The sequence below is a fragment of the Hevea brasiliensis genome, chromosome 9 (assembly GCF_030052815.1).
Source record: "Hevea brasiliensis isolate MT/VB/25A 57/8 chromosome 9, ASM3005281v1, whole genome shotgun sequence".
Lineage (NCBI taxonomy): Eukaryota > Viridiplantae > Streptophyta > Magnoliopsida > Malpighiales > Euphorbiaceae > Hevea > Hevea brasiliensis.
This window is the reverse complement of record NC_079501.1, coordinates 29,564,456-29,582,516: the sequence shown is the minus strand read 5'-3', so window position 1 is coordinate 29,582,516 and position 18,061 is coordinate 29,564,456. Positions and strand designations below refer to the sequence as shown.

At 30.0% G+C, this 18,061-nt stretch overlaps 2 protein-coding genes and 1 pseudogene across 4 annotated transcripts; 2 read left to right on the top strand and 1 right to left on the bottom strand.

Annotated features, from left to right (window-relative positions):
* Positions 1-207: 207 nt before the first annotated feature.
* LOC110662269 (protein LURP-one-related 4-like) lies at positions 208-881 on the top strand (annotated as a pseudogene).
* A 2,425-nt stretch (positions 882-3,306) lies between these two features.
* LOC110662299 (protein LURP-one-related 11) lies at positions 3,307-4,543 on the top strand. The gene is made up of 3 exons (XM_021821230.2): positions 3,307-3,645; positions 3,746-3,976; positions 4,075-4,543. Exons 1-3 carry the CDS (start codon positions 3,388-3,390, stop codon positions 4,207-4,209), a joined length of 624 nt encoding a protein of 207 aa, XP_021676922.2. The 5' UTR covers positions 3,307-3,387; the 3' UTR covers positions 4,210-4,543.
* A 4,256-nt stretch (positions 4,544-8,799) lies between these two features.
* Positions 8,800-15,075, bottom strand: LOC110662298 (uncharacterized). 3 transcript variants are annotated; one of them, XR_009151366.1, is made up of 10 exons: positions 14,661-15,075; positions 14,038-14,238; positions 13,832-13,954; positions 13,658-13,695; positions 13,451-13,556; positions 10,969-13,212; positions 10,222-10,377; positions 9,709-9,839; positions 9,163-9,545; positions 8,800-9,053 (listed from the first exon to the last, which is right to left on the bottom strand). XR_009151366.1 is itself a non-coding variant. In XM_058153657.1 (9 exons), exons 1-9 carry the CDS (start codon positions 14,736-14,738, stop codon positions 9,302-9,304), a joined length of 3,321 nt encoding a protein of 1,106 aa, XP_058009640.1. In that variant the 5' UTR covers positions 14,739-15,075; the 3' UTR covers positions 9,057-9,301. The 3 variants fall into 3 exon arrangements, 2 of the variants coding, with proteins under 2 accessions (XP_058009640.1, XP_058009642.1); XM_058153657.1 differs by lacking the exon at positions 8,800-9,053 and having other exon boundaries at positions 9,057-9,545; XM_058153659.1 differs by lacking the exon at positions 8,800-9,053 and having other exon boundaries at positions 9,057-9,545; positions 14,038-14,229.
* Between the last annotated feature and the right edge of the window lie 2,986 nt (positions 15,076-18,061).

The following is an 18,061-nucleotide window of genomic DNA, read 5'->3' as shown; positions in this document are numbered from 1 at the left end:
GGACTAAAATAATCCTGAAGCTTTCTTTTTAAATTACTTGTTTTTCCATGATCAATATGTATCTCATGAGATCATTTCCAGAATTTTATATTCAATCTTTGAAGTCGCACACCAAATAAATTTTGTTTAAGAACATAAATAGATCTCCCTGTTAAATACCCCTCTTCATCTCCAAAAAACCGAATTCTTCTATCTAGTTTGTAAATAATGGCTAAGATTTTCCCACAGAGACCCATATTTTCTCCTTTCATGACTTTTAAGAAACATTTTCTGTATGGATGAAGTCTCTAGTATGCCATACTAATGGCTGCACTGTCTTTGATTCTAATGGTGAGATCATTTATCGTGTCGAAAACTATGATATAAAGTGCAGCAATGAGGTGCATCTGATGGATCTTCGAGGCAGAGTTCTTGTAACAATAAAAAGAAAGGTATTGCAAATTAAGGGAAGAAATAGAATGTGTATTGTGTTTTGTGATTTTCTGTTTTGATTTCAAGTTGCTGATGTGCTACTTGGAAATTAATGACAATAAATGAACTGGGTTTTCTTGTTTCTTGATAATTTTTTTTACAGAGATTACTAGTTTTTGGACGTTGGTATGTTGTTGCAGAGGTATTAGTTTAATCAAGATTAAAAAATTTAATAAAAAAATTCTCAATTATATATGGTGCATGGTTTATTCAATCCTTATAAATTAATTGTTAATATATAATTCTGATTCTGGAGAGGGGGTTTATCTATGCAGGTGAAGAAGAAGCAATCATCTTCAGGGATTGCATTAGGAGATGATTTGTTAACTTTGATTGTGGAGCCTCACACTGATCATTCCCTTATCATGGCAATTGTGACTGTCTATGGATTAATCAATTACAAAATGTAGACTGTATTATTCTCATATCCATTTATCTCTATAAGTATATATACACACACTTGTATCTCATTATAGTAAAATTTTGGAAACAAATAATATAATATGAAAAATTCTTATTTAGACTCGTTTGCAACTTAAGACATAATAATGAATTATAAAATACATATGAAGCATGTACTTTTTCGATAATTTTACACTATCACTATGATTCCATATAGAAAAGAGATGCGGAATGGTGTGACATTAAAAAGTTAAACATGTGAATAAAATAGTTATTAAATTAAAAAATATTGGATGGCTTTTTTCTTTGGAATCCACTTGCATAATTATGGGATCCATTTTTACACATGTATTTAATTATTATTGATTTGTCATTCTACATAAGGGTGTCTATATAAAATTATCGATTTATAATATAATTTTCCGTGTAGTTTTACTCACATACGTGTGATATTGGCTTCACAATATAATAGATCTAGATAAAATTTTCCCAATTTGAGATAGTATAGATAAAAACATTCATTTATTGCAATATTTTTTAGGTTCTCTCTTTGGTGATTTGAAAATTCAAGCAGAATTGAAGAAGGCCAAATTAACTAAAAATCAATTAAGCAAAAATAAATGCTACCCTACAAAAATATATTGCATTTTGCGCCGTGGAGATGATGCCATTGCCAACTCCACGAAAAGGACAAGAAATTAATTAATATGATTAGTTCTGTTCTATTTGTACACATATATAGGTGTGTCTCTTGAGTCTCCACATTAATGTATATGTACATTACAACAATTCATGTTCCCAGAAAATAATGTGCGACAACCCATTTCAGTTGTCACAAACAAAGGGCAGCAAGAGTGGCCAGAGAAAAAGAAAGGATAATTAAGCAAGGCAATGGAGCAAAGGTTCAAGGCCTACAAAAACTAGAGATAATATGAGACAGAATCAATTGATGTGTAGACTGTAGAATATTAGACATATCATTGAATATATGCTCCCCATTTAACCAACATAGGTCAACCACTCCCAGGCAGTTGATGTTAGCCTGCATACTCTTTGCTTCCACTTCTTCCCACAGCTTTCAGTATACACTTCTATCATCTACAGCTGTTTGCTGTTCTAGCTAGCAAATTAAGATGGTGACCTCATTTTCTTTCTGCTTAATTAATCACCTACATGTATGCAAGAAATTTTGTTAAACTTCACATAATTACTTCCAAGATTTTTCATGGCAGTGAAAGTGAGTGTTTGATTCTGAAAAATTTTTCTTATCTAGAACTGATTTGCCATGAATCTAAGATGCAATATAGTTATGATACTATAGCTACTTAATTAATTCATGGGTAAATGAGTTATAATATATATATATATATATACCCTATTCCATGGAGGTTTCCCTTCATCTTCCAATTGTACTTCTTTTAACAAAGGTCAGATTCTAACACGAAGAAGAAACTAAATATAAACATGGCTAAATAAAGAATGTGTAGATTCTCCCCAAGCACGCGAATTTGTATTCATAAATGCCGTAAACGTGGTCTGATCAAATACATCAAAGCAGTGTGAACATATATATGTATAGCCAAGAGACAGAGTATATTTTCATAGCAAAATAAACATGTACAAAAATTAAAAAAAAATTAATATGGAAATATAATTAATTCAGCTTTAGCGATATTTCAACTTAGAACTTCTTGATTTCTTAACTAACTTATAATTAAAATAATATGTTTATTTATGAGTTATATAGTAAATAACGTACCATTTATGTGATCCTTATCTCAAAATGTTATTACGTAATTAATTTTATCTAAGAAGATATGATTTAATCTTTATTTAATTTATAAAGTTGATATCAATGAGTCATGGATAGAAATATCAAATCATAATGCTGAAATAAATTTATTATACAACAGAGAGGAAGAAGTAGCTTTTGGGTCAAATTAACATTAAATATTAAAAAATAATTGTGTAGAGCTTGGTTTGGTTTGGTTTGGTTTGATTTAATAATTGAAGGTATATCATTCATCTGATGTAATCTTTGTTCATGTGATGAGTAGGTTCAAGTTTCTATTCTTTTAATTTTTTACTAAAAAAATTCGAAAAAATCAATGTTAGAAGAGGGTAGCTTTCTGGTCTAGCCAGGAACTAGTCAGCCATGTGCCTGAATTACATCTTCTGTATGCAGTCACAAAAGTACTCCCATAGGTGAAAAAAAGACTGAACCCTAAACCAAAAAGAATAACTCAAAAGCTTACTTCTTTAATCATTAATTTAGTTGTATATTATCTTCAAAAAATTACTCAAATAAACTCCATATGCAATTGAAACGTGATTATAACTAATCTAGTATCATAACCATTTTAAAATAAATTAATGAAGAGACTTAAGTACTCTCTTCATATTCTATCCCTTCTTCAAGCTACCTTACCGCATATATATAATGCATTCAAAGCCTATCACCAGCAAAGTTGAGTGCCTCCAATCTCTCCATCACATCCCAATAGCTCATATCAAATGGCTAAAATTCACCCTCTCCCTCTTCCACCTGCTGAACTTGATGAATCTTCTTGCTCTTCCTCTACTGCTTCTTACATCACTTCAAAGCCAGAGACCTTTACTGTGTGGATGAAATCCCTTGTGATGCAGGCATATGGATGCACTGTTTATAATGAAAATGGAGAGATTGTTTATCGTGTCGATAACTATGACAAGAAGGGAAGCAGTGAGGTCTATCTCATGGATCTCAAGGGCACAGTCCTCTTTACGATAAGGGTATGTTGATTTCTAAACCATGAGTCTCATGAGTTAATGATACTATCTTTTCGTTCACAGAACCTAAACGAAGAAGACGGTTTTCTTTATCTTTGTGCAGAAACTATGGCTTTTCAGACAATGGAAGGGTTACAAAAGTGATGGATTGAAATTAAAAGCTCAAAAGCCTTTCTTCCAAGTGAGAAAAAGCTCAGGAATTTTCAAAGGTAATTTATCTTGTGAAATTGCTGTCAGATCTGGTAGTGCTCAACATGGTTGCTACAAGTTAGAAGCCTCATCTGGGAAATCAGCTTTCAAGATTACAGACTTCAATGGAAGACTAGTTGCAAAGGTGAGATTTTGATTCTTTTTAGTCATTATATTTCAGATTTTGTAATTAATTAAGATGGTAATTAACATTTAAATTCTGCGATTGGTATTCTTTTGCAGGCCACAAGAAAGCAAACATCTTCAGGAATAGTATTAGGAGATGATGTATTGACCTTAGTGGTAGAACCTCAGGTTGATCACTCCTTTATCATGGCTATAGTGACTGTGTATGGATTAATTCATCACAGGTTGTGAGATTTCCGTTAATTGTTGGCTCCAAGGTTCAAGCTGGTTTCAGAATATGGAACAGAGAAAGAAATTCATTTTCCGTCATTTACTAACTCATGAATTTTGCTGATCTAAGGGATTTTTCTTCTTTTCTTTTGCCTGAGGAATTGGTTCCCTCATTTACTAACTCATGAATCTTGCTGATCTAAGGGATTTTTCTTCTTTTCTTTTGCCTGAGGAATTGGTTTTTGCCCCCCAACTTTTACTGTATATGCAGAGCTGAAATATTGCCCTACTAAGTCTGTAATTATAAAGAAAAAAAAAATTCAATATCAAACAAATTCCATCAAGTTTCAGTTTAGTTTCATCTTCCAATATATTTTATATTTTGCATGGGATCCCTTCTTGTTCTTCTTCTTTGGCTTGGAAGATATTCTTGAGAATTCTCACACTATCTGCAAAATTGGAGGACATCAAGAAGAAGCATTTTAATATAAATTATAAATTTTATATTTCTAATTAACAAATCTCCATGAACCTGTCACCCTTTGTATAAAAAATTTTAGCAAGATATATCCAGCAGCCAGAAGGGCCTAAATGAATATAATATTGACTTCATACAGGCAGTTGAGAAAGTTAATCATATCATGTAAGAAAGGAGCCAAGAACAAGCAATCATTTATCTCCTTTTCCTTGGGTATTATTTTAATCACTCATTTGCTAATTAGTAATTACTATTACTTTAACTCATATGAAGTAAGCTATGTCCTCTCTACAATTTTAAATGGTAGGAGTCAGAGCAGATATGTTAGCAAATGTTTTTTAATTTCTTGTTGTCGTCTCAAAACATGACAATCAGTTAAGGTTAGAAAGCACTAATTGAAAATTAATATGAAAACCCATTGGGTTAACCCCATTACCAACATAAATATTATATTTTCTATTTTTGTGGTAGATTTATGAGATATTCAATAAATTTTTAGTGATTATATTTTATTTTTTTCTTTTTATCATAATAGAACTTTTTTTCTTACCGAACTATGATTTTGTGCTATTTAAATTCCCTTTTTCTATATCATATCATGTGATTATACATTTACCTATTATAAAAACTTAAATTAACTAAGCACTTATCCTTACACAGTGAACCCAAATCACTATTATGAGTGTTGAGTCGAGCAAGATGGGACTTTGCTAAAATTGAACCACATGAAAAACAAGTCACCTCACTAGAATTTAACCGACTTAAAAAAAAATACCTAAAAATTTATTAACCTCTTATAAGATTGTCCCTTTCAAATATACGATCATAAAACATACCACAATGAAATGGCAACTATTGAATAATGTGATCTGAATCTTGATGATTTATTAGTTTAGCTGATTATATACTCAATCGATTATACGAATAAATGTTAATAACATGCGATTGACTATGTAAATTATTTTCTCTCTCATCAATTCCTCTTTTTATCTCTGTGCTTTCACTAACGATGGCACTACGACGATCTTGTCCTTTTCTTTCTAAGCAATCATAACTTCTCTTTGTGGCCAAAAAAAGAATCATCACTAGAGAAGAGCTTCTCTGCATGCGAGTGCCTTTCCTCATCTCTTGAAGATTGTGAATTATCACATATTACTAAGATGATAATTGCGGAAGAAAAGAAAAACACATAGGGTTTAAGATAATTTTTTGATAGGAGAAGAAATTAAAAATCTAATCTATATACATTAAAGTCAAACTTTAAAAAAATTTCATGAGAGTGTACTACATAACAATAGCAGAATTAGGGGGCCAACAGGGCCACTGCCCCCCAGGCAAAAAAAAAAAATTAAGAACTTCTTAGATTTATTTTTATGTGTATTCATTCTGTCCCCTCTAGCTAGATTAGTGCTGTATTTTCAGTTCAACTCAAATTTTTTCTTTTGTGATATTTAAATCTAATTTTTGTCATAATCATAATTTAGCACATTTCATAATTCAAACTCTTAATTAAATAAACATTTTAGTCCGTCAAAATAACAAATCATAATTACTTATATATATATACTCTATAAGCTCAAGATCTCAAGAATCAAAACTCAAAACTCAACTTTCTTTCTCATCCATTAGCTATTACCATTCTCTTTTTTTTTTTTCTTTTCATTTTATTTCATAATTAAAATTGATAATTTATTTATAGGATATTTAGTATAGATGGAAGCAAAATTTGGTGAAATTTTTATTAAGTTATAACAATTTGTGTTTTATTTTGATAATTAGATTCATGTGTAAATTGTGGACTATAAAGTCGTTATTTTATAATTTGAATGGTGAACTAATAAAAATTGAAGTTAGTAAAATTAAAAAGTTAATATCATGAGTAAAAATAAAATTATTGATGGGTATTTAAAAAAAAAAAAAGAAATTCTTAAAATTTATAAACTATTTTCATAATTTTAATTGAAAGTGATTGCTATTTTTTTTAAGAGAAAGCAAAATTATAAAATCATCAGCCGCCCCCTTAATGTCAATTTTTAGTTCAGCTATTACTACATAAACTAATAAGCATGCTTAAAAAATTACAATGTGGTACCTATTTTATTTTAGACCGTGTCATATAAGTTAATAAGACCGTGTCATATAAGTTAATAAACATACTTAAAAATTATATAATAATTTGATAATTTCTTTTGTGTAATTCAAACAAATTCCGTATTAGTGAGTGATTGATATATATATATATATATATATATATATATATATATATATATATATATATATATATATATATATATATATATAACTTACACAAAATGTCGCTTGGATAATTTATTGGCAATCTTACGCAAGCTTAGATGTTTTTTTCTGCATGGCATTCGCACCGTCCATGTAATGAGCATTTCCCCATTAATTTCTTAGAATTATTCTTAATTAATACTTTCAGTTCTAGAAGAAGTCAAAAAAAAGTGGAAAAATAGATTATATCCCTCTGAATAATGTAAACGTGTTGAAATCTCATAAGACCAAACTAATCCATACATAATAGGCTATGAATATTATAATCTAAAATTTAGTTCAAATTTCAAGTATAGACAATAATACGTTGAGTTCTCATCAATTATCTATTAATTATCAATAGTAGAGTGAATTGTAACCAAGGTCAAGAAGATATGATTAAATTTTTGCCTTTTATTATGATTCAAGATAGGGATCACAATGAATTAAATATTTATAAATATTTAATCTGATCGAATAGAGTTAATTTAAGTAATATAATCGAGTTTGAACAAATATGAATTTTATATATTAAATATCTACTGTCTAAGCTTATTTATATAAATAATTAACTGAATATAAAATATAGTTTTTATAATAATATATATAAATTTTTATATATTACATTATAAATAAATATAATTTAAATATTTTATATAATTATTAAATTTTAAAATATAAATTATTAATAAAAAAATATTTTTATATAGATTATTAATAAAAATTTATAAAATTAAATAGATTTGAGTAACTTTTAGACAATAATAATCAGGTTTTGATAATTAAGCATAAATGTTAATTGTGTTTATGATAGATTCGGGTAATGAGAATATCAATTAAATTATGATGCAGATATAATGATTTTCGTAAGTATTTTATCCATTATCATTCTTAATTTAAGATACAAATATTTGAAATTTATATATTTAATACGTGAATTTCACTGTACATTTTGTATTTTAAATTTATAATAAATAAGTCTAGGCAAGACAAACCAGCCTTAAAATTTTTAAATTCCACACATGATATATATTTTATTTAATAAAAATTCAAAATTAAAATAAAATAAGATATTTAGGGTGAAGGGAAAATGGTTAAAGATTATTGTACTATAATATAATTAATAGTTTCATGTCTTTTGTACTTAGGACTGACTGGTCTTCGGTGTATATTTTAGTTTGCGTACATGTCAGAGTAGAGAGCTCTTGACCTTTTAATCAATTAATTATGGGTTTTAATTAAAAACAAGAGTTCATTGGGTTGGCTTTAATTGGCTACATAAATCCATTTAAAATTGTTCTTTGATATATGTATGAGTTGGCTTGAACAAATTCTATCATTTAACTTCATTGGAATGGAATCCACTAATCGAATTCAAACCAAAGAATCTTGTACGGGCACCATTGTTGGACCTGCTAAAAAATAATAGACTAAATTAAGCAAAACTGTCAGAATTTTGGTTCGCTGTATATTACTTTTGTTTAATATTTTAGGGTGTCAGATTTGTTTTACGTAGAATAAGGTGGGTTGAAACTTGAAACAGCTTAATTTGGTCCATGCTTAAGAAACATTCAATTAATCAGTCTATCTTTGGAATCTTTGAATGAAACAGTTGGCTGGGGGATCATCAGGCAGAAATAGAATATTGGGAAAACAAACAAAATTCACTGCAATTTTTGGGAATTGGGGCGTCCTGAGCTAATACAGCTTTTCAGGAACATTTTTATCAGCAGATTTGTAGTTTTGTGAGAATACTTGGATTTGTTACCTCCAACATGCTTTACTTTTTTGTTCTTGAACAATGGAACTAATTTGAATGTCAAGATTTTCAAGAATCAAGATCCTAAAAGATTCAGACATGGAGAAGTTTACTTTGAATAATGCATGAACTTCAGACAGGTTAAAATCAGAAGTCCATAGAAATTGGATAGCAGATTTACCTCACGGGCTGCAGCACTGGGCAACTCTGAATTGCCCACAGGCTCCCCTTCGAAATAGGAAGCATTTAAGAGAAGCTTTAGTAGACTTATTTACAAGCTAATGGCTTTATCATAATTTCCAGGGTCAGCTTAACTAAATTAATATTGGAAGTTACAGAAAGGCAACTAAGATCCTGTTTGCAAAAAAGAAAAAATTGCGAAGAATATATTAATGGAACATCATCACATGTATGACAAGCATTAAAAGAATTACAAAAATAACATGAATTGAGGAAACCTTACCTACATTCAGATTGCTATTAATTTTGTACAAATTGATTATTCACTCCGATAGAACTGTCACATATAGAATTTTAGTGTGGGAACATGTAGCCACTTAGCTATTCACAGTATGTAGTTTTCTGCATATCAAGAAAAATGATTAGCTCTTCTTGGCATTCTTTAGGCTTCGTACTGTCATCACAAGCTGTTGTCTTTCACCTTCTACCTCTGCAAATTTGAGACTCATTTCTGAATATCTCTCTTGCATCTCTTTCAGTTCATTTTCCATTGATTTGTTTCTCTCCTTCAATGATTCTAATTCACTGATTAATTCATTAGTATTGCAATCTCCATTGCTGATGACACTGGTTTTCAGTTCTTCCCCTGATATAATGGCACAATTGCTGGAGGAAGGAGAGAGAAAAAGAGGAAAAATCAATAACATGTGAAAGGATTTAAAGCTAGATCTTTTTTTGCTGCCATAATGTTCTCTAAGTTCTAAAAAACTAGGAGCAAAGCACGAGTAAAACTCACTCAAAATTTTATTTATTTATTTCAAAATCATACCTCTTGACTAATGATTTTGCATTTCCATTGTCTCCAGATATCCATGCTGTACTACTCAGGTAATCATCTGTGCTTCTTATATCTTTAGATAAATCACCATTTGAAGTAACGCCATTGTTGTCCTCAGGTAACTGCATTCCAAGCGTAATCATTCAGAAATGATGGTATGATGCTCAATTTGGTGATGTTCAGAAGAATATATAAATACCTAAGCCAAGAATATCATTTGATCATAGGGAAAATAAAAGGCAAAAACAAGGGGTAGAAATTCATCTATGTCTAGGTATTGAAGAGAAAAAAGAGAGAGCCCACTGAGCCCCTTCATCAAGGAGCATTAGGAGGTTGAAAAGGCAATGCTAAAATATGATGTTATGATAATGATAGTTTAGCGATAGATGGTCAATATGTTGCAAAGTGAAATTGCTCATGTACTTCAGTGACGGCCTCCCCTAACTACAATGGCATTGATAATATGGCTCTCTTCTGACATAGGATATATACATCATTGCTAACCTCTTGGTGTTGGCTGTCAAAGAATATTGCACTGTTTTGATTGAGTTCTTCTACTCTATGCTCTAACTCTTCAATTTTATTTAAAAGATCCCTTTCCTTTTTCAAAAATGAATTTGCCGAGGTTTCTAAAGCAGCTTCCTTTAGCTTTATCTGTCCCTGTCAGACAAAATCGTAACATAATGAGTACTTAATTATCATCTTCACTGCAATAAAAATCAAAATCCAAGTTTGAGAAATGTGGAGACATTTAGAAACCATAAATCTAATATAATAATAACTAGGAAATTTTTCCACTAGCAATCCACAATATCTTATATAATAACTAGTTTGAGATTAAGACTTAGTTGAGTTGTGTATGTAAATCGGTAATATTTATGGTTTCAACCTAGTGATCATTGTTATCACCTACTCATGTAGAACCAATAGAATAAAGTAAAAGAGAAACAAAATTCTCAAGATAAATAAATTCTCAAATTTATTAATTCTCAAACCAATCATCAATCATAAAAAAGTCTATAAAATACCTAAAAGACATAGGTATTATAGTTGAATTATTAATCCTCCAGCATTAGGATTAATAATTAGGAATCTCAAACCAATATTTCTTCCTAAATAAAATAAAACTCTACTTCGTATATGTATTCCTAAAATAGATAGCCCTAAAATCTCTAGAAAATCCTGCATCACCTACACTAATGGTCAATTCAAAGCTTTTAATTTACTGCACACTTGAAGTTCTAGATTTACCTCAAGCAATCTTATTTTCTCCCACAGAATTGCTGCCTCTTCAGAGCCATGAGGAACTGGAGCAGACTTATTGTTTCTTAGAGCAGTTTTTGTATTATCAGAAACTGCTGTGAGTTTGCTGCTTTCCTTGAGCTTCTTCTCGATACTAGTGATAGCATCATCCTTCTTCTTCAGATCACCCTTTAACTGGAATACCTGCTTTCTAAGTTTTTCTTTCTCCAACTCATCCTCAAAGAGAGAATGTTTCAAGTCATTAGACTGAGCTTTCAGAGTTTCTACTTCTGTCTGTAAGAGATCCATTGCTGTCTCCTTCTCATCCTTAAGAGATTTCATTCTTTGTAACTCCTCCATCAACTTCTCTCCTTCCTTCTTCGTCAAAGCAAGGGTACTCACCAGTTCATTTCTTTCTATATTTCCTTTCTGTACCAGCTTTTCAGTGTGCTTAATTGACGCCTTCAACTGTTCCAATTCAACCCCCATATTGTCTTTCTGTTCTGCTCGCTCAGAAAGGATATTATTTTCTATTTTGAACTTTTCAAGCTCACTTTTTAGCCTCACGATTTCCTGAGAGAAAGATCCGATAAGTTCTTCCTCGTGCGCTTTTTGATTTTCCAGCTGCTTTCTTTTATCATCAATTTCCACCAACATATGTTCTATCTGATCCATTTTCAAATTTAATTGGCTGGAAAGGTCGTGCAGTTTTGTCTCATAATCATCCCTAGCTGATTGGAGATCTTCATTAGCTTTCTGAAGCATTTCTTCAAGTTGACTTTTCTGCATACGTAGTTCATTAGCTTCTGCCAACGCTTTCATAGCCACATTCTCATTTGCATCAAATGTAGAGGTCATTTGCATGGACAGTTTTTTAAATTCCTCCTGTAGCTTTTCAGCTGTATTAGCATTCTTCCATCTTGTCTTTCGTAAGGCTTCCTCTGCCCTGATGGCTCTTTGCTCCTGCTCAACTTTTGCACAAGTTAGAGCTTCGAGATCAGCTTCAAATCCTTCAGTTTGCTTCTCCAGTTCATCCTCCAAGCTCTTGATGTAGGTTTGAAGTTCATTTATGGCCACCAAAGATTCAGAGTATTCTTTGGACTGATTCTTGAGTTCATTTTCCAAGCTCTCAATCTGGACTTCTAGTTCATTTATATTGGCAAAAGAAGAGCATTCATACTGCAACTTCAGTTGGTCTTGCAGCTGACTTTGCTCTAATTTATATGACATGTCATGGTTCTCTTGCTTCAGTATCTCATAGTCAAGTGCAAGCTGCTCCATTTGCATCTCTAGTTCATCTTTATCTCTCCTATAGATCTCTATTTCACTGCTGAGATCCATGATCCTTTGCTCCAGCAGGTATGCTTCTTTAGCATCTCTGTGCTTCTTAACAAGCTCTTCCAATGCCTTTTGCTCTTCATCATCATCAGTCTCACTTCTTGACATAGCATTCTCAGAGAATCTTGATCTGTTTGCAGGATCAGATGTTTCCCTATTTTTCTGCTCTAACATTTCTTCAAGGTCTTTCACAGCAAGCATTAGCTCAGCATTTGATTCTTGGGTCTTCTGCAGTTGTAATCGAAGATTGGCATTCATGTCCTTTTCATAATTTAATTCTTGTCTGATTTCTTCAAGAAGGACTCGTGCATCTCCGCTCTCAAACTGCAACTTGTCTTTGTTTTTTGCCTCCTCTATACGTTTGTGAAAGGCTTTGAGTTTCTCGCATTCTGCCTTGAGAACATCTCTCTCCTCTTTCAAGCCTGTGACTTCTCTGAAGAGATCCTGCCCCCTTTTACTCTCTTTTACAATTTGCTTTCGAAGAGTTTGCAATTCCAACTCAGACAAATCTACTTGTCTAGCCAAAGCAATAATTTCAGACTTGAGCTTTTCAATCTCAATATCTGAAGTGTGTTGAGACCTTTCTCTTGTAAGGTTGTCTAGAGAACTGTTTATTGAATTATCAGTAATTCCATGATCAGAATCTGCTGACCACTCCCATTGTGATTGCTGATGCTCTTCATAGATTGTTGCAGAGGCATTTGCATTTGCTTTATGAGGAGCTGAGGCAAGGGTCCGAGATGATAGGAAGCTAGTTGAGTCCTGTAGGAAGTTATTAGTTCTTGATCCAAGTTCACGTGGGGTGTTATGCCCAGAGCTGCTCTCAGAACTTGACAATGTAATGTCAGATCCGCTTGATGTTCCGCGGTCACCATTTACTTCAGGATTGTGGACGGAATTGTTTAGTAGTCCAACCTTCAACAACACAAAATGCACAAACATATTTTCGTCAACAATTTCTCTAATTAAAGGATAAAAGAAAGGAATTTTAGAAAAGGAGGAAAGTTAGATTTGTGTTTGTGATAAATTTTTTTGCACTCTCTAAATTCCCCCAATCATGCAAACTAAGAATTATGAATTGCCTTCTAGTAAACCTAAAAAAGAAAGAAAAAGAAAAAAAAGAATTGCCTTCTACCATAGGTTGGAAACTTACTTCATTCGAATTGCTCTTAATGTCTTCCGCTTCACTATTGCTTAAGAGGGTGTTCAGAGTTCTATTCCTGGTTTTGATGTTTTCATTTTCAGTTTCCTCCACATCTCTGTAAGGTTCTCAGAAAAGGCCACAAGCACAGTTAAAAACTACAAGGGTTAACTTCATAATTGGAGAAAGCTACTAATATAACCACAATACCACTGTTACCTTTGATTGATGTTTGCCTGCAGCCTCTGAATTGAAACCTATTGAAAACCAACAACTGAAGTTAAACTCCAGAAAATCAATGAAAACTGTGATTCATCATTTACTCACAACCTCAAGCAGAGTCATTTGATCATAGGGAAAATAAATGTTAGAAAGAAAGAGGCAGGGACTCACATGCAAAACCCCATTAGATTTTGAATTCCTCAGGGGAAGAGAAACGGTGGAAGCTTTTGTAGCCTCTGCATATTTGGCAAGATCAATTGAAACTTCTCCAACGAAACTGTTTTTTGACAATCCCTACAACAATTCAAAAGGATTGAATTACCCAATGAAACACTCGACAAGATTTAACACAACTCAATTATAATGAAGTTTCTTACTGCTGAGACAATGAAATGGTATCTTCTCTCATTGATCTTCCCTGTTCTTGCATCTTGAGTAAATTTCACGGTTTCATAGACTGGATATTCCCACTGAAAACTTCCCTCTCGAATTATACCCTTCTCTAACCGTGCCGTTGGCTTTCCAACGTCCCCAGGGACCACAGATATCACCAATGCCTCCACATTCAGCTGCGAAATCTATATTTACATATCACCAGAAAATATTAATTCCTCTGATTACTCAGTCATGTTGACACACGATGCTTCCACATCTAAATTCTTTCTGTAGAATTAGAAAGAGAAGTGAAAAGAATGCAGAAGGTAGAATTTTGAATAAACCAGGTCAAATCCTCATATATGGCTCAAGCTAATTGAATTTCTGTTTTCTTCAGGTCCCACTTAAAACGACGGTCAAAGTTTTTAATTTCTTCTCTTTTTCCTGCATTTTCTTAACATCCAAACAGACCTAACTGAACTTATCCTCAATATTATCGTCAAATAAAAAATTCAAATATTTCATTATAGCTTTAAAAGTTTAGACAGCTAATACAAATTGAATATAAACATATAATTTTGGAGAGAAATACATAATTATATGTTTATACTGTATTTAAGAGTACCTGAGTAGCATGGAACTGCAATTTGAACACAGCTTTGATCTTGTTCTTCTCGTTCCTCCATCTCGCCGACCTGAACATCTTCTCCGGCGGAGCACCACCGGCGAATTCGCCTGAAAATCCAGTCCGTCACCAGAACAGCAGCCTAACTAGACAGAAAATCAACATTCCCGCGATCGGTCCTTCCAATGCAGCGAAAACAATCAACCTCCGAGGCCTATCTGAAAATGGATAGATAGACACAGTGGACGTTAAGCGAGTCGATTCAGCGAAGAAATGCGAGTTGGGGAGCGGGTGAGAGAGCGAGTTGAGAGGGCAAGAAGATAACGAAGAGAACAGATCTGATGCTGAGAAGCTGCTTTCAGTCTTTTCTCTTCTTCAGCTTGTAAGGATTTCTTTCTTCGTAACAGTCTTTTAGAAAGTGGTGACGCATATTTTATTTATTTATTTAAATAGGAATTATAAAATTGTAATTAATTAATTATTTAAAAAAAAAAAGGACAGAGAAGCTTATGTTATTAATTATTTAGTGAAATTAATAAAGTATTATAGTAGGTGAACAGTAATTATTGGAGATTAGTTCTTTGTTTTGACTTCCATGCCCTTCAATTTTTTTTAATTTAATTTAATTTACTTTTTTTTTCTTAATATTAATTTAAGTTAAATTACAATTTATTTCGTTAAATCTATTAATTAGTTATTGAATCTTTCTTTAATAATATATGAACCTAATTAAAATATTTACAATTAAATTACTCTTTTAATTATGTAAAGAATAAATAACCCTCATATTTAAATTTGAAAATTACCCACGTGTCATCCAGCTGGTAGTAGGGAAAAATTCAGTTATAAGCTTCTTGAAAAGGCCAAATAAGAAAATACAGGGACAAGGTCACTGGCTATCACTGACACAGAATGATTAAAGAGATGCTTTTTTACATTCAGAAAATGACAAAATTATTTTTGTAATTTACATTGCCCTAATCCAATCTTACTTTACTTCCTCTGTTGGCCCTTTTTGCCTCTTGCACTTACTTATTAACGTACCAATCACTTCACCTAATTATCCTTTTTATGGAACCCACTAATTTAAATAATTGTAAAAATATATATGTTTAAATTCAGTAAATGAATCTCAATTTTGCATTGTTGGATTGTGTTGGAATAATTTGGTGGTTTCATTATCAATATTATAATAATAATAGATGAATGATATATGGGTGTGATGCTCGCCTGCTTGAAGTTTAATTGGTAGTAAAATTAGTCATTTGAAGCTTAATTGACTTATTTAATCAGAGTAAGTATTCATTTTTAGAAAAAAGTAAAAAAATTAATTTTTCTCTATTTATTAAAAAATAAATTATTTATATTTAATTAAATAATTTATTTTCTAAAAAATTAGAGTTATCAGGGAGTAATTCACTATCCTAGTTCTCATACGGACATGCAAAAGAAAGGATGAAGTAGGGTAGCGCATATAAATAGCTGATTGGCTTGAAGACCAAAATTCCCGGTCGCTTGATAGCGCCGATTGGGGTGTGTACAATTGTTGGTTGTGATGACTTTAACTGAAATCGTCCAATACATTAAATTGAATTTATTTTATAGTTTTAATTTAATTATGAATTTTTTATAAAAGAAATAAATTACAATTATATTGAATTTATATTAAGCTGAAAATAAATTGAAAAGCTTATTTTATTCATAATTTTTTTTATAAATTTAAAATATATTATATATTTTTAATATAATTATATATATTTATATACAATTAAAATTATAGCACATAAAAAGTTCACACCGTGTTGCAGATATTATTTTTTTATTTATTTTTTAATATGATCAATAAATAAAAAAATATTTATACTAAAAATATATTCAATTTTAATTTATAATAATATATAATTATTATACTTATAAATTAGAAATAAAATTATTTTTTTAATAATTGTTAAAATCATTTAATCAATTTTAAAGTAAATAAAATTCAATTATTAGTTATTTATAAACTAAATTTGCATACTTAATTAGGAGTGAATAATATTCGATTTGAATTAAATAAACCAAACTAAATCGCATTAATTCAGTAATTTAATTCGATTTTTAAAATAGTTTAGTTCGATTCGATTTAATATTTTAAGAATTTTAATTATTTTAATTTGGTTCGGTTTTGAAGAGAAAAAAATTAATTGAATATAACTTAACCAAATTACTTTATTTATTTTTAAATTGATTTATTTTTATAGAGAATTTATGAATTATATATAATTTTATGCATATAAATTGTTTAATTTTATTGATTAATGGTTATTAGGTTCAAACAAAGATCAAAATCAGACCAAATAACTTGAAAATAAATCTAAATTAAAAAACCAATCAAAACTCAAAAACTGATAAGTTTGAATCAAACCAAATCGAAATAGAGCGGTTTGCTTCAATCATTTTTTATTCATTTCAATTTGATTCGATTTCTAAAATATGATAATTCAGTTAATTCAGTTTTAATGATTCGATTCTGTTGGGTTCGAATCAAATGCTCAACTCTATATTTAATATACTGAACAACTCTAAATAAATATTATGAAAAACTTTATAGATATTATTTTTTAATATTTTTTACATAATAATAATTATATTACTGTTTTAAAATAGTGGTTTATAAAAAGAAAAAAATAGTGTAAGTAATATCAGTAAAATAAATTAAAAACATAATATGAAATTCTGATATTTTATTTATATAATGTTAATGTATAAAGTAAAAGTCATTATATCACAAAATAAAATTATCAATAATAATAACTAATATAAATTTAATAATGAAATAAAATAATAAAAAATTTAAAATAATAATAACAAAAAAAAAGAAAAAGAAAAATTAATTTGAATTTATGTGCTTTAAAAATTAAAAGGATAAAATAAAATTATCAATAATAATAATTAATATAAATTTAATAATAAAAATAATAATAAAAAAATTAAAATGATAATAAAAAAAAATAATTTAAATTTATGTGCTTTAAAAAGTAAACGGATAAAATTATCCTTTTACTGTTCCTTAAAAACAGTAAAAAAAACTATTTATTTTAGTTATATATAATAATATTATATTATATATGTATTAATTATGAATTATGCACAACAATTAATATTATCTTATTATTTTTATTTTTTAATAATTCAAAATATAAATACATTAAATCACTTTATAATTTTAATTAAAAATATATTAATTATTATATAATATATTTAATATTTCATTATTGTTCTTCGTACGCTCTAATTGGATTAATGTTGCACTCAGTCTAGACTAAACTTTTTCATTTTTAATATTTAAGTTCAATTGTCGTTTTTAATTTTATTTCCACCCCATTTTATTATTCAAATTTACAATTAAATGAGCATTT